General features: G+C 40.5%; 1 protein-coding gene across 2 annotated transcripts in view; it reads right to left on the bottom strand.

Annotated features, from left to right (window-relative positions):
• Positions 1 to 16,618, bottom strand: part of nfatc3a (nuclear factor of activated T cells 3a) — a 169,356-nt gene that overhangs the window by 123,349 nt on the left and 29,389 nt on the right. For both annotated transcript variants that reach the window (XM_060838146.1, XM_060838147.1), the window contains exon 3: positions 15,605 to 15,767. In XM_060838146.1, the coding sequence (XP_060694129.1) occupies positions 15,605 to 15,767 (163 nt within the window). The remainder of the gene's footprint in view (positions 1 to 15,604; positions 15,768 to 16,618) is intronic.

Raw genomic sequence — 16,618 nt, 5'->3', positions numbered from 1 at the left:
AGCAGTGATGGATAATGTGTTGGATTCTGACGGACAGGATTCATACGCATTTGGAAAGGCAAGGACAAATTAGGGATAAATCAACACGGCTTCATGCGTGGGAAATCGCGTCTCATTAAGCTGAGTGTGTTTTTTTGGAGAGATGTCAAAGAAGGCCGAAGACGACAGAGCGGTAGATGTTGTCCAAATGGATTTCAGCAAAGCATTCGACAAGGTTCTTCACAGTAGAGCAGTTAGTAAAATTAGATCACATGGGATCCTAGGGGAGCTCGCCAACTGGATACAAAATTGGCTTGAAGGTAGGAGATAAGAGGGACTGGAGATCTGTGACCAGTGGCGTGCCATAAGGACTGGTGCTGGATCCACTACTTTTCATCATTTATATAAATGATTTGGATGTGAATATAGGAGGCATAGTTAATAACTTTTCAGGTGACACCAAAATAGGTGGTGTAGTGGACAATGAAGTTTACTTCAGAGTATAATCAGACCTTGATCAGATGGGTCGAGGAGATGATGATGGAGTTTATTTAGATAAATGCGAGGTGTTTCATTTTGGTAAAGCAAGCCAAGGCTAAACTTATACAGTAAATTATAGTGCCCTGGGGAGAACTGTTGAACAAAGAAACCCAAGGGTGCAGGTGCATAGTTACACCAAAACTAGAGAGCAAGCTTTAAGGTAAGAGGAGAAAGATTTAGAAAGGACCTGGGGGTAACTATTTCATGCAGAGTGTGGTGCAGATATGGAATAAGTTACCAGCGGAAGCAGTGGAGGCAGGTACAATGACGACATTTAAATGGCATCTGGATGAGTATATGAATAGGCAAGGCTTAGGAAAATATGCTGCTAAATGGGACTAGATCAGATCAGGATGTCTGGTTGGATCACAGGGTCTGTTTCCATGCTGTATGACTATATCAGGTGACATACTCATTATGTGCTGGAGAAAATGCCTGTTTGCCAAACTGTTCAGAAATGTCTGGCTTGTGTTTCAGAATGGTGGATAAACTCAATGGTGGAATTTTCACTGCTCTCTGTCTACTTCGTACTCTGCTTTTCCTATTGTTGCATTGTCATCCATTGCTATAGGATAGCATTCCAATATACAAAGATAAGTAGGGGAAATGAATTTAAAACAGAAGGCACATATCTAATTCCAAACAACCATTTGTGGTAGGGTAAAATAAAAGTCCATTTGGAAATTCTTCAAGAAGGATAACATTGACAAAATGGCTTAAATACACCAAAGCTCCAGGAGTCTGACAAGGGAATGTAATGAATGGCACAATAACGAGAAATGCAGAGGCTTCATAAACGACCTCAAACTCTCATAAAATCTCTGAAAATGGCAAATTTTAAAAAAGTTTTCTTAGAAAGATAATCATTCCTCTGTATCCACAAGGGTTCCATTCCAATCCACAAATGAAGAAATTCACAAGGGGAGCTTGTTAAAAATAGGTTAAATATCATGGCTATGCAACTTTTGCCCGCAGATGTTGATACTTGTTACTTATTTTTGACATAAATAGACAACTTCCCAATTTGTGATTTCATGGATACAGAGAATTTACTGTTATCTATTTCAATCTTTTTTGTCGAAGTATCTTCTAGAGGAAATGAATAAGCAGCGCCTTGTTCTTCATCACAGAATTCCAGATTATATTGCTGAACATACTTAGGGCATTTTCACTAGGTATTTAAATAAGGCACCAAACCCAATTTCATACGATTAAGATGTCTGGGAATCGTGTCTTAAACAGTTGCCCAACTATCTCTTTCAGTCACATGCTCCCTAAACAATATAGCATTTACATCACAAATAAGCATTCTCTGCCAATGCTTTTCAGGTTGGTTCCCACAGAGGCACTTCAGTATTTCAGTGGAATACTTTCTTCTTAGTGGAAAGCATATTATCTCTATTTGAACCATTTCAGCTCAAAAGAATGTGACAAAAAAACAGTGATACCAAATACATAAGGGCAACATAGTCCATATTTATCACAGGTCAATAGGTCACTTGAAAATTAAATTTGAAAGTCAACATGCTCACAAGGAGGTCAATAGTGCTCATTTCCAATTTCATCAATATATAATATTAGAACCTTCACTGACTTTTCATCATATTTACTTTTATTCTTGTATGTACTTTGTTTTGGAGGCTACGAACTGGGAATTACGGGCTAAAGATGACTTCTGGACTTTGGAAAACATCTTGTGGTAAAAGGAAAAGAACAGACAAAACAATTTTTGTTTGGGAGGCCATACTGGAGATTAATCAAAAATCAGTCTGCAGTTAAAATAGTTTTTACAGCAACCCCAGGAAGAGCACTGTGTTTAAACGGATAGCAGAAATTAGTTAATAATGAGATTAGTACCCAAGAATCGATTCCAGTAAGTCTGAAAGAGATCCTGTATTCAAACAGGTGGCAGATACCAAATGGTAATCAAGGACTCAAAGGATGCTCCATCTAGCAGGGCACGACCATAGTTCAAGGAGGTGATGCTGAACTTGTACAATATATTTGTTAGACCTTAGCTGGTGTATTGTGCACAGCTGTGTCACCACATTATAGGAAAGGTGCGAATGCAAAGGCAATTTACAAGAATGGTTCCAGGAATGAGAAACTTCAGTTATGAGGACAGTTCGAAGTTGGGACTGTTCTCCTCGGAGAGAAGGTTGACAGAATTTAATAGAGGTTTTTCAAAGTCATGAGCAGACAACAGATAGGGAGAAGCTGTTCCCATTCATAAAATAAAAAAAAAATGAGATGGCATAGGCTTAATATGCAAACAAAGCCAGAATGATGTAAGTAAAAGCTTTTTTTTAAACACAGCAATTAGATGGGGTATGGAATGCACTACTTGAAATGTGGTGAAGGCAAATTTAATGAAGTCATTCAAGAGGTCATTGATGGTTATTTGGTTACAAATGGTGTGCACAGATTGGGAGGGGAGGGCAAAAGATTGGCACTCAGCAACAGAACTTGCGTGTGAGAGCACCGTGGGATGAATGGCCTCCTTCTGTGCCATAGCAATGTGATTCTGCATTGGTTTTCTAACAGGTTCCTTCGCATTGCGATGTTTATCAAGCCCCAAAGTGTCCACAATGAGACAAACAAAAGGAAGATGTCAAGATGAACATCAGGACTTTGTGGACAGGACTAATGACTTCAAATGACTGCATGTCCAAGACAATTCTGATGAGCAGAGAACTTAATACACTGAACATTGACAATAGCTTCCCCACGAGACACAACATTCAATGGAAGTAGATAACACAAGAATCACTGAAAGTGGCCAACGAATAACATCCAGAAGGGTAATCTTCAGGGAAAACTTGTAAGCAGGCTTTGTTATAGGATCTCGTCGAGGCATTTAATTCAGCAGAGGTAGTTTTGTTAAGGTTCTGGACAATCTGCTCAATATGACCTCCTCCTTCCACAACAACTTGATTAGTAAGATCACTTATGATGGGACAAACCCACCATCGCCCACAGTTATCTGTCCTACACATCCTCGCACCCTGTTTCCTGCAAAGACTCTATTCTGTTTTCCCAGTTCCTCCATCTTTGTAGCATTTGTTCCAATGATGCCAACTTTAACAAGGGAGCCTACAAAACATCCACCTTCTTCCTCAGCCAGATCTGACCCATCTCTCACACTTCAGCCCTCAAGCCATCTTTTCCCTCCCACAACAGCCATAGGGTTCCCTTTGTCCTTACCAACTATTTCACTACATCCAGAGGATCATGAGCCGCCATTTTGCCACCTCCAGCGAGATGCCACCACCAGACATATATTCCCATCCCCTGCCTTATCAGCCTTCCATAGGAACAATTCTCTCTGGACACCCTAGTTCACTCTTTCACTCCCACACCCCACCACCCCCTGGCCTGCAGAAGATGCATTTCCATTTACTTCCTTCCTCCTCAATATCCAAAAACCCAAACACACATTCCAAGTGAAGCAGCACTTTACCTGCACTTCACACAATCTAGTCTACTGCATTCACTGCTCACAATGTGGTCTCCTCTACATTGGGGAAACGAAGCATAAACTGAGTGACAGTCACAGAACATTTGCATTCTGTTTACAAAAAAGACCCTGAACTTCCTGTTGCCTGTCACTTCAACACACCACCCTGTTCCCTGGCCAACATCTATCTCAAATTTGTTGCAGCGTTCCAGCAAAACAAAGCACAAGCTGGAAGAACAGCACTTTATTTTCCGCCAGGGGACCCTGCAGCCTTCCGGATTCAATGTTGAGTTCAATAATGTTAGGACTTGTGTTCTCCAATGTCCTTATTCCAACCCCCACAACCAGGCCTTGTAATCACATAGTCCACATTACACACCACCCATGGACACCCAATGACAATGTCCATTAACAGACATTCACCCTCCCAGTCAGATAGTTATCCATTCCTTTGTCTGTCTAACAGTTCTTATATCTCTTTGGGCTCAATCCCCACCTGTCGTTTTTACTCCTTATGCCTTACCTCCACCCTGCCTTCTGCCTAAAAAAAACTTTTCCTCATTACCATAGCTCTGAGGAAGGGTCACTCGACCTGAAATGTTAACTTCGATTTCTCTCCACAGATACTGTCAGATGTGCTGAGCTTCTCCGTCAAATTCTATTTTTATTTCTTGTTAACAAATTCTCTTTGCTACTGTCAATTGCCTTCAAGTCATCCAGAGGATGCTAACTTACTTTTCAAAACAGAGGGAAAACTGTTCAGCCTGCCAGCCTGAGCTTCAAGTTAAAAGGCAAACCAAGTGCCCAGGGAGTTGCTCTATGCTAAATGATGCTGCACTACCATTTCATACCAAGGAACACCTTCAGCACCAATGGACAGAATATTTAAATCCTTTTAAAGAATTTGGTTTGATCATCAGCACCAGGATATCAGATGTCATGGGGTCCAGGCTGTAGCTGTCGAACAGCTCTGTAAATGTGACATTGAAGGTTACTGGCAGTTTCATATATCTTTGATTCCGTGATGTTGCACACCGCTAATCAACTGCCCAGTGAAATTCAGCATCTGAAGATAGCATTCTTCTAAGATTTCCAAAAAAGATATACCTCAATGTTACATTAAAGTTCCACACAAAGCTTCATTTAAATAATTGTGTGGACAACTACTTTCAAGTGACCAAGCTGTCATTTTTTTTTGTTTTAAAGTGCATATACTATTAAGTATGGTCATTTCTGAAAATACTACTGCAGATGTACTAATGTAGCCGAACAACTGAGGTTCACGTTAATAAACAGATACGCAGATTAGGAGGCAAGTTATTCACCTGGTTAACAGATTCTCTGTCTTCAGTTACAGAGCAAGGGATAATTGCCGAGTAGTGCAGCTGGCATAACGTAACAAGTGACATCTTACAGGAATCTGTGTCAGGGCTAAAGTAGGCTCAAATTTTGCTTTTTTTCCTGGAGAGATGCTTTACATGTTTGGTATGACCATGTTTGGATGGTAATCTAAAGGGGCCAAACTGATGATAATCTAAAGGGACTGGAATTGAAATTTTCACTTTACTACTTCATCAGACAGCTTAGCAAACATTGGCTGCATCCTCAAATGTTCACACTATTTATTAACTACTTAAGATGAGGGAAAAGTGCCAAAATCACAAAAATAGGCAGCACTGGAAGCAAATGATTATCGTGGTATTAACAACTAAATGAATGGGCAAAGCAATGACAAAATGGATTTCAATAAATGCAAGGGTTTTTTTTTGCCTAAAATGGTGATATTTGATTAGTTTCCAAATGGTGAAATGGCAAAAGCAATGGAAGTCTAAACTATAATCAGGGTCCAAAAGAAATCCAAAGCCTGGTAGAATGCTGGCCTTTCTATCTAGAGGGTTAGAATACAAGGTGTTAGGAGTCATGCTTCATTTATACAAAGACTAGATTACATGATAACTTGATTACTATTACAGTTCTGGGCACCACATCTGGGAGGGAATTTAGTCTAAATTTACTATAATAAAATCTGGACTCCAAAGGTTAAATTGCCAAGAGCGATTATATTGACTAGAAATATATTTACTAGAATATAGAACTTTAAAAGAGTTTGATCAATCTTTTCAAGTTATGAAGAATAGACAGAGAAAATAAAGACAGAAACTACTCCCAACAGATGGGGAGTTTGAGATTAGACTGCAAAATTAGATAACACCTTTCCAAGTGAAGGCAGGAAACACTTTCTCACAGAGTGGCAGAAATCTGGAACACTCCTCTACAGACAGCAATTGGTGATGGGAGGATTCTGGGTAATCCAAGATGGAGGATGGGAAAAAATTCTGGCTGTGACAGCTGCTCCTTTTTTGAGGTATTTTAGGTGTTGGAGGTGATTTCCTCAAATTGCAGGAGCAGCAATTATTATTTTATATGCTGTTGCATTGTTTTGGAGCTTTGGAGAACACAAGAAGTCGAAAAAAAAGCAAAACAACAGCACTTTTTCTTAGAAAAAAGGGAGAGGAACAGACAAAGGTAGCACATGGTGAGGCCAGTGCAAGCGAGAGAGAGAAAGAAAAAAAAACCCACATTACTAACTGACACAGCAGTGAATCTGCACAGTTACTGCCTTTGCTATTTGAATTCATGTATCGCTGGACATTGGAGTGCTTCTAGAAAAATTAACAAACAGTGAAATTCACAACTGATCTTGGAGGAACCTGGTTGGGAGAGGTCACAGCACAGAAAAAAAAGAGATAAGTGGATATTTTAAGCATGGCTTTACAGTAAGTCTGTAGTAGTGAGTAGACTGGGTTCTTTCTTGATTGCATGTTTTATTGAGACATGTCTCTTGATTAAACTTAAAATACAAGCCATAAGTATTCATTTAACCCAGAGCAGTGTTTTGTAGAGGAATAAGACGGTGCTATTTTCTGGGTCTGTAGATTGAAAGATGCAAAAATGGCCTTTAGTAGAGTGATATGCTCTTCTTGTTGGATTTGGGAGGTTCGGGAGAGTTTACGGGTTACTGAGGATTACATCTGCAATAAATGCCGTTGATTGTGAATCCTATCAGATCGAATGGATCAGTTGGGGATACAATTTGAGGCAATGAGGAATTGACAAGAGCAAGGGGATGTGATGGATGGCAGTTATAGGAAGGGGGAGAAACCGCAGATACAGTCACATAGATGGCTTAACTCCAAGAAAGGTAAAAGAGGGAGGCAGTTCACGCATGAATTGTCTATGGCTATCCCCATTTCAAACAAGTATGCTGTTTTGGAAAACGTAGGGGGTGATGGATTCTCAGGGTAACATAGCATGGACAGCCATGTTTCTGGTTTTGAGACTGGCTCTAATGCAATGAAGGGTACGTCGGGTTCCAAGAGATTGACTGTGTTAGGGGACCCTCTAGTCCGAAGTACAGACAGATGTTTCTGCAGTCAGCAGCAAAAAGTGAGAATGGTGTGTTGCTTCCCTGGTGCCAGGATCAAGGATGCATCAGAGAGGATGCAAAATGTTCTCAAGGGGGACAGGGGCCAGTAGGTAGTCATTGTCCACATTGGAACCAAAAATGTTGGGATTCTGAAGACAAATGAGAGAGAGTTCGGCAGTAAGTTAAAATGGAGGTCCTTGAGAGGGGTAATATCTGAATTACTCCCAGTGCTACAAGTAATGAGGGCACGAATAGGAGGATAGAACAGATGAATGCATGGTTGAGGAGCTGGTGTATGGGAGAAGGATTCACTTTTTGGATTATTGGAAGATCTTTTGGGGTAGAAGTGACCTGTACAAGAAGGACAGATTGCATCTAAATTGGAAGGGGACTAATATACTGGCAGGGAAATTTGCTAGTGCTGCTCGGAAGGATTTAAACTAGCAAGGTGGGGATGGGACCCAGGGAGATAGTGAGGAAAGATATCAATCTGAGACTGGTACAGTTGAGAACAAAGGAGAGTCAAGCAGTCAGGGACAAAGCAGAGAACAAAGTAGGACTGATAAATTTAATTGCATTTATTTAAATGCAAGAAGACTAAGAGGGAAGGCAAATGAACTCAGGGTATGGTTAGGAACATGGGATTGGAAATATCACAGCAATTACAAAAACGTGGCTCAGGTATACAAAGGACTGGCAGCTTAATATTCCAAGATACAAATGCTATAGGAAATATAGAAGGGGAGGCGAGAGAGGAGGGGTGGGGGTCAGTAAGGCAGCCTTTGTGTGGAACCGCAGGAGATGGGGGAGATACTAAATGAGTATTTTGCATCAGTTTACACTATGGTAAAGGACATGAAAGATATAGAATGTAGGCAAATAGATGGTGACATCTTGAAAAATGCCCATATTACAGAGAAGGAAGAGCTGGATATCTTGAAATGCATATAAGTGGATAAATCTCCAGGACCTGACCAGGTGTACCCTAAAATTCTGTGGGAAGCGAGGCAAGTGATTGCTGGGCCTCTTGCTGGGATATTTGTGTCATCGATAGTCACAGATGAGGTGCCGAAGACTGGAGGTTGGCTAATGTGATGCCATTGTTGAAGAAAGGTCGTAAGGACAAACCAGGGAACTATAGACCAGTGAGCCAGACGTCAGTGATGGGCATGTCATTGGAGGGAATCCTGAGGGACAGGATTTACATGTATTTGGAAAGGCAAGGACTGATTAAGGATAGTCAACACAGCTTTGTGCGTGGGAAATCATGTCTCACACACTTGATTGTGTTTTTTGAAGTAACAGAGGATTAATGAGGGCAGAGTGAAAGATGTGATCTATGTAGACTTCAGTAAGGTGTTCGACAAGATTCCCCATGGGAGACTGATTAGCAAGGTTAGATCTCATGGAATACAGGGAGAACTTGCCATTTGGATACAGAACTGGCTCAAAGGTAGAAGACAGAAGGTAGTGGTGGAGGGTTGTTTTTCAGACTGGAGGCCTTTGACCAGTGGTGTGCCACAAGGATCAGTGCTGGGTCCACTACTTTTCATCCTTCATATAAATGATTTGGATGTGTGCATAAGAGGTATAGTTAGTAAGTTTGCAGATGACACCAAAATTGGAGGTGCAGTGGACAGCGAAGAAGGTTAGCTCAGATTACAACAGGATTTTGATCAGATGGGCCAGTGGGCTGAGAAGTGGCCGATGAAGTTTAATTTAGATAAATGCCAGCTGCTCCATTATGGGAAAGCAAATCATAGCAGGTCTTATACACTTAATGGTAAGGTGCTATAGGGAGTGTTGCTGAATAAAGAGACCTTGGAGAGCAAGTTCGTAGCTGCTTGAAAGCAGAGTCTTAGATATATGGGACAGTGAAGGCGGCATTTAATATGCTTTCCTTTATTGGTCAGAGTATTGAGTACAGGAGTTGCATGTCATATTGAAACGGTAGAGAACATTGATTAGGCCACTTTTGGAATATTGCACGCAATTCTGGTCTCCCTCCTATTGGAAGGAAGCTGTGAAACTTGAAAGGGTTCAGAAAAGTTTGACAAGGATGTTGCAGAGGGTGATGTGCTGCCAGAGGAAGTGGTGGAGGCTGGTACAACTGCAACATTTAAAAGGCATCTGGATGAGTATATGAATAGGAAGGGTTTGGAGGGATATGGACCGGGTGCTGGCAGCTAGGACTAGATTGGGTTGGGATATCTGGTCGGCATGGACGGGTTGGACCGAAGGATCTGGTTCCATGCTGTGCAACTCTAGGACTCTAATTGTTCAGAATAATCTGAGATTAGTAAGATTTCAATTAATTAAAATTTATAAAAGATTTGAACTGTGTACAGTTAGATCTCAGATCAACCATGATGTAACCAAAAGGCAGAAGCTGACAAATTGAACAACCTGCTTCAGTTCCTATGCAGGGTTGATACCAGAGTTCTGTTTACTGATGTCATGGCTGGGAGTCACAATATAGATTTTAAAAAGAATATTTTAGGGTTTTAAAGAATAGAATGTTGACAAATTTTAAGAAACACTGAGATGAGAGGTGAACAAATCATTTTTGTGCTAGATACTGTAGTTATTGACAAAGTTGATCTACAATTTGCCAGTCTGTCTCAGTTGTCATTAACCACTTTACTCCTAGTACGTTGGGAAGTTCTTGGATCCCAGGTACTTCATGTTGCTGGAAGGAAGACAGACCTTGGCAGGTAAGCTTTGAGACATCAACATTACAGTTATTCCTGGTAAAACAGCAGAACCAAAAATATACCCAATTGCTGCACTTTTTATTGCCTTTCAGCTTGTCAGAATTCCAAGCACTGGGAAATCAGGCTTTCAACTATTAAATCTACCTGGCTCTTAATATCTTAAACATGCAGACTTATTCAAATATTTTAATTTATGTTCTGCCTTTTGAGAGCAGATTGTTCATGTGAACACCAGTCAAGCCAAAGTTTGAAACAGATGGGAGTGAAGTCACCCTCAAGAATTCAAATATTCCACAAACCCCCCCATGTCATTCTTGCTCATTCTTTGCGTTAAAACTCCTCCCAATGAGATCCAAGTGAAGTGGGAATTGACACACGGCATGCTGATACAGGGCACACAGACACAAGATGAGCCATAAGTTGGTCACTTAGCACACAAGATGGCCACTGAGCCATTACATGGAAAATGTACAGCAAAGCATACGCAGATACTGCCCAAGGCCAACAGGATACCAGTACTACTACAGACACAGAACATAGATAATTAGTTTTAGGCGGGTGGGGGAGAGAATACTCATCAGTAAGGTCTACTGCCTGAAGTGTCTGAGTCCAGCCACCACCTTCAATAGAAATGTTAACTACCTGAGACTGCTTGTATACAAGTGTTAATAACTTAGATTTGCAGTAATGGAAAATGATCTTCCTTCTCAGGAAGAATGATCATGATCAATTATTGCAGCAATGGACTTCTGCGTAGCTGCTGAAACGGACAATGACTCTGTAACATTCCTCTGAAACTGTCAATGACTCTGCACTATTTTCAGTAAACAAACCAGGCTGCACAACTAAACACTCAATATCTGGACTATTATACCATGAAATGTATAAAATATCATGGCATGTGCTCACAGGGTGAGAGAAAGCTCGCAGCTAACAACTGTGCTGCCGGCATCTCTCTCCCTGAAGCTCCGGTTCCTTTGTACAATAAACTCTGTCGTTGAATCCCAATTCTGACTCCCAGATTTGTGATTTTCCCCACAACACAATTTACATAATTTGAGAGAGATGCTATTATATTCCCCAGTTGCATCACCATACAAGACATTTTCAGTCTTAAACTGCTTTTTATGTTGCATTACAGGTATATATTTTAGAAATAAAAATTTCTACATTTACATGATTTCTGAAGCAGGTGAAAGCCCACACTGCTATTCAATATAAGGCACTGTACCATACAGAAAAGGTGAGTCAGTTAGCTCAGTTGGCTGAATGGGTGGTTAACAAAAGTGTTGCCAACAGCATGGGTTCAATTTGCCCACTGGCTGAGGTTACCATGAAGGACTCTCCTTCTCAACCTTTCCCCATGCCTGGTACATGTTGACCCTTGAGTTAAACTACCACTCTTGACAGACAGCAGTTCTATAGTCTCGTAAGGTTATGGCAAGGTTACATTTACCTTACAGAAAAAGTATTGTGCTACTACAAAACTTACTACAATAACTAAAATAAAAACTACTTTTTTATTTAAATCTGATGGCTTTCGTTGACAGAAACCTACAAAGTAGAAGATACAAGATCACTAATTCTGACAGAGAAAGCTCAAGTTGTTGGTCATTTTCTCATGCTACTTTTGAATGGGGCCATCAGTTTAAAATCTTTAATGGTAAGAACGCAAAAATATCTTCTAACATTCCAAATAAATGATTTATTACAAGTATAAAAAATGAGGTCTGCAGATGCTGGAGATCACAGCTGAAAATGCGTTGCTGGTCAAAGCACAGCAGGCCAGGCAGCATCTCAGGAATAGGGAATTCGACGTTTCGAGCATAAGCCCTTCATCAGGAATGATTCCTGATCATGGTGAAGGGCACCATTCCTGATGAAGGGCTTATGCTCGAAACGTCGAATTCCCTATTCCTGAGATGTTGCCTGGCCTGCTGTACTTTGACCAGCAACACATTTTCAGCTTATTACAAGTATAGCCAGTAGTCCACTTTAAATGAGAAGGGCAGTTCAATTATTTGATTTGGTCTTTTGTTGTAGAGGATTTTTTTTTTAAAAATCTACACAGAACGATCTTGATTGTCCGAACAAGACAGGCAGGGAGTATTTTGTTTGGATGACTGTTTGTTCGGATAACTGATCTGGACGTAAGCATTTATGGGACCTTGAGATTTTGTTCAGATTTTGGATGTTGGTTTGCTTGCTGAGCTGGAAGGTTCATTTCTAGACATTTCGTTACCCTACCAAGTACATCCTCAGTGGGCCTCAGGCGAAGCAATGCTGAAAATTCCTGCTTTCTATTTATATGTTTGGGTTTCTTTGGGTTGGTGATGTTATTTCCTGTGGAGAAGTCATTTCCTGTTCCTTTTCTCGGGGGGTGGTAGATGAGGTCTAACTCAATGTGTTTGTTGACAAGCTGACAAAACACGTCCAGAAACCCTAGCCATTCTCCCCTACATCAAAGACATCTCAGAAATGACTGCCAGACTACTCAGATCCCTTGGCATCATGGTAGCCTCCAAACCCACCAACACACTAAAACAGCAGCTAATGAACTTGAAAGACCTATACAGACAATGAGCAAAACTAATGTAATTTACAAAATACCGTGCAAGGACTATAACAAACATTACATTGGACAAGCAGGTAGAAAACTAGCCACCAGGATACATGAACACCAACTAGCCACATAAAGACCCTCTCTCACTCGTATCCTCACATACGGATGAGGAAGGACATCACTTCGACTGGGACAACACTTCTATCCTAGGACAAGCCAAACAAAGACACGCATGAGAATTCCTAGACGCATGGCATTCCAACTGGAACTCTATCAACAAACATGTCGAGTTAGACCCCATCTACCACCGCCTGAGAAAAGGAACAGGGAAGTGACTTCACCACAGGAAATAACATCACCAACCCAAGCATATCAACAGAAAGCAGGCATTTTCAGCATTGCTTCACCTGAGGCCCACTGAAAATGTTACCCAGTAAGGTAACGAAGCGTCTGGAATTGAACCTCCCAGCTCAGCGAGCAAACCTACACCCAAAACCTCAACCTGAGCTACAAATCTTCTCAAAACTCGCTAATTTTGTTCAGATAATCTGAAATTGAGATAACTGATGTTGTTTTGTACACAGATATTGATTCTGAAAATGTCAACTTTGCTTCCACTTAAAACTGAAAAGCTAGACATCCAAAATTTAATCAGATTTTTGTGATTGAGATGCTGTAACATCACTCGACGCAATTTGGCAAAATTAAATATAAACAAACATTTTACAAGTAGAAAACTAATTGGAGTTTAAAGCACAACCGATTATAAAATAATGGGATTCTATCATAAATTCTCATACAATAATTAACACCAGTTGTAGAAATACTTCCATCGGGAATGCTTCATCGTGGAGACCTGTGGGCACTGCAGGTCAATATAACCAAACGAGTTGGGATCCAGTGTGATGTAAGCTAACACCATAATGACATCTATCCAACAGCATAGAAACTTGCAGGTGTTCCTCAGGGTAGTAGTGTCTTCATCCAACCATCTTCAGCTGCTCTTTGAATGTCTCCTCAATAAGGTCAGATTTCAGGATAGTCATTAATGACTGCACAGTACTCAGTAGTATTTGTTACTCCTCATACTGAAGCAGATCATGCACACTACAGCAAGGTTTGGACAATATTTTGGACGTGGGTTGCTTAATGGCAATTAAGAATTGTAACACACAGGTCCCAGGAAATAACCATCTCCAACAAGAAATATTCTACCCAGCTTCTGAGCAGCACTGTGCCTCTCTGCACCAGGGTCAAAAGTGAGGTCTGCAGATGCTGGAGATCAGAGCTGAAAATGTGTTGCTGGTTAAAGCACAGCAGGTCAGGCAGCATCCAAGGAACAGGAAATTCGACATTTCGGGCCAGAGCCCTTCATGGCTCTGGCCCGAAACGTCAAATTTCCTGTTCCTTGGATGCTGCCTGACCTGCTGTGCTTTAACCAGCAACACATTTTCAGCTCTGCACCAGGGACCAAGCTTCAATTCTACCCTCAGGCGACTATTTGTCTGAAGTTTGCACATTCTTCCCGTGTCTGCGTGGGTTTCCTCTTGGGGGGGGTCCAGTTTCTTCCCATATTGCAAAGATGTGCAAGTTAGATGGAATGGCCATGCTACATTGTCCATAGCGTTAAGGATATTTAACCTAGATGGATGAGCCACGGGAAAAGCAAAACGACAGGGATAAGGCAATGGGGTAGGTCTGAGTGGGATGCTCTTTGGAGGCTTGATTTTGACTTAATAGGTCAAATGGCCTGCATCCACACTGAAGGGATATTATTCTCTTGACACTTAACATTATTATACATCTTCTAGCATCAATGCTTAGGGTTTATAATTGACCAGAATCTTACCTGACCAGTCACATTAGTAACATGACTATGTTAAAGAAGGTTAAAATTGAGACTATTGCAGCAAAACATCTTTTGATACTCCAAATTTGTTCAATATTTAAAAAGTACAAGTGGATTAGTCTCCCTTTACCAAATAACACACAAGGCCACCAGCCAAGACAAAGTAACCTACTTGAGTGGCACCCCACCCACCACCAACATTCAATCCCTCCATCACTGACACATAGCACATGTACTATTTACAAGATGCACTGCAATGACATGTCAAGGCTTCCAAAAAGGCCACTTCAATAAGCCAGAAGAACAAGGGCTGCAGCTGCATGTGAACAGCCTAAAGTTCCCTTACAAGACACACATTCTCCTGATTTGGATCTACATCTCTGTTCCTTCATTTCAATGAAATGGTATTCTGGAACACCCTGCTCAACAGCAATTTTTAATAATGCCTAAACCTGGTTGGACTGCATCAATTCAAGGAGGCTGCTCAGCACAAAGTCTTCTGATAGTAGACTTCCGAACCCAGCAGTGCAAACACAAACATCGATAATGAAAATGATGCTGTAAAATTAAGATGAGACAGAATCAAAGCAGGAAACATTGAAAATTTTAGGTCAACTTCCTTGTTGTCTATAAGCCTAATCAAAAGAGAGTGTTAGTTAATGTTTGACAAGGCATGAGAAACCAGTTGCAGACCTATTTGAGATTTAAAGCATTGTTAAAATAAAATTCAGCACAAACTTTTACAAAACTGTACAAATTAAACAAGAGAAACTGAAGGAGTTTCCAACTATACACCAAATTTCACAATATTGACAGAATTTCTATTAAAAAACTGGCATGCATTCAAAGCACTTTATCTTTCTTTTTGTAAGGGTAAATTGGTTTACATAATAAATCTCATCACAGGGTTAAAATTCTGCAACTCTCCCACCTACCAGCATTCTGGGTGCACTGTACCAGTCAGAGTAGTAGTTAAGAGCAGCTGATCCCAATATTCAAGTACAAAAAATGCTGATCTTCTCATCAAATCTCATGGACATCAATAGCGTAGCCAGAAATTGAACAAAGTACTTACCTTAACAACTGGATGACCTCCAGAAGATGCCTTCACAGCTCCTCGGCTCCCCTCGGTTTCATAGTGAGCTCTGTGATGGGTCTTCGGCTGGACTTCTATTTTCAATTCATACTGTAGATACTGACTTGGCAAAGGCCAGTCTAAAGAAGGCAATGATGATGTACTAAAAGACAAAATTAGCATATGCTTTAGGTGGACTCTGCAAAAAGTTAGTATATGTATTTGAAATCAGAAATCACAGACATTTCAAATTATGCTTTGCATAGGACATTAGAAGTTTCCCTTCAATGCATTTGCAGCAATGTTTGACCATACCAGTTTTCTGTAGGCAGAACACCTTTCATACTGTACTTGAGCAATGCTACTTTGTGATTAGCCAAAAACAGAAAGTATTACTCGAGTGCAACTTGTCACATCAGTTAATTGCTGTCTCAAGCTACACTGCTGAATCTAGACAGTTTTGTTAAATGAGACTAACAAAGTTTTAATTTTACACTAATCATCTTGCTAGTTTAAAGAAAATGACTAAAGGCAAATAGAAAATCTTTTAAAAAGGCAATTTTAATCGTGTTTGTGGTTGTGTTTTTAACAAGAAAATACAAGACACTAGTGCAAGGTTGTGCTGATTCAATTTTGATTCTCATTCTAGAGATCGGATTCCATCCAGGTGCATGATGGGTCAGTGAAAAATTGAACCTTTCCAAGGATACGCAGGAGATAAGGAGACCTTCATATGCTTGTCTACTGCAATTTTTAAGACTAGCTTGTAAAAGGTCAAGACCTCCATCAAACCTGCATAACTTTCCATACCTTGATGTTGGTAGCAGAGTCTTGAATGAACTTAACTTTCTAATATCTGAAATTCCAACCTTAAATCATGATTTTAATTCATCTGGTCTCCTTTAAAGTACTTCTTAAAAAGGTATCTTTTTGACCTAGCTTTCATCACCATTTCAAACATCTCTCCCATTGTGGAGATGGGAGTTTGCACAGTATAGGCTGCTTTTTGAAGCT

The sequence above is a fragment of the Hemiscyllium ocellatum genome, chromosome 17 (assembly GCF_020745735.1).
Source record: "Hemiscyllium ocellatum isolate sHemOce1 chromosome 17, sHemOce1.pat.X.cur, whole genome shotgun sequence".
Classification (NCBI taxonomy): Eukaryota; Metazoa; Chordata; class Chondrichthyes; order Orectolobiformes; family Hemiscylliidae; genus Hemiscyllium; species Hemiscyllium ocellatum.
Note: the sequence above shows the minus strand (reverse complement) of the source record. Positions and strands in the feature narration are given on the sequence as shown.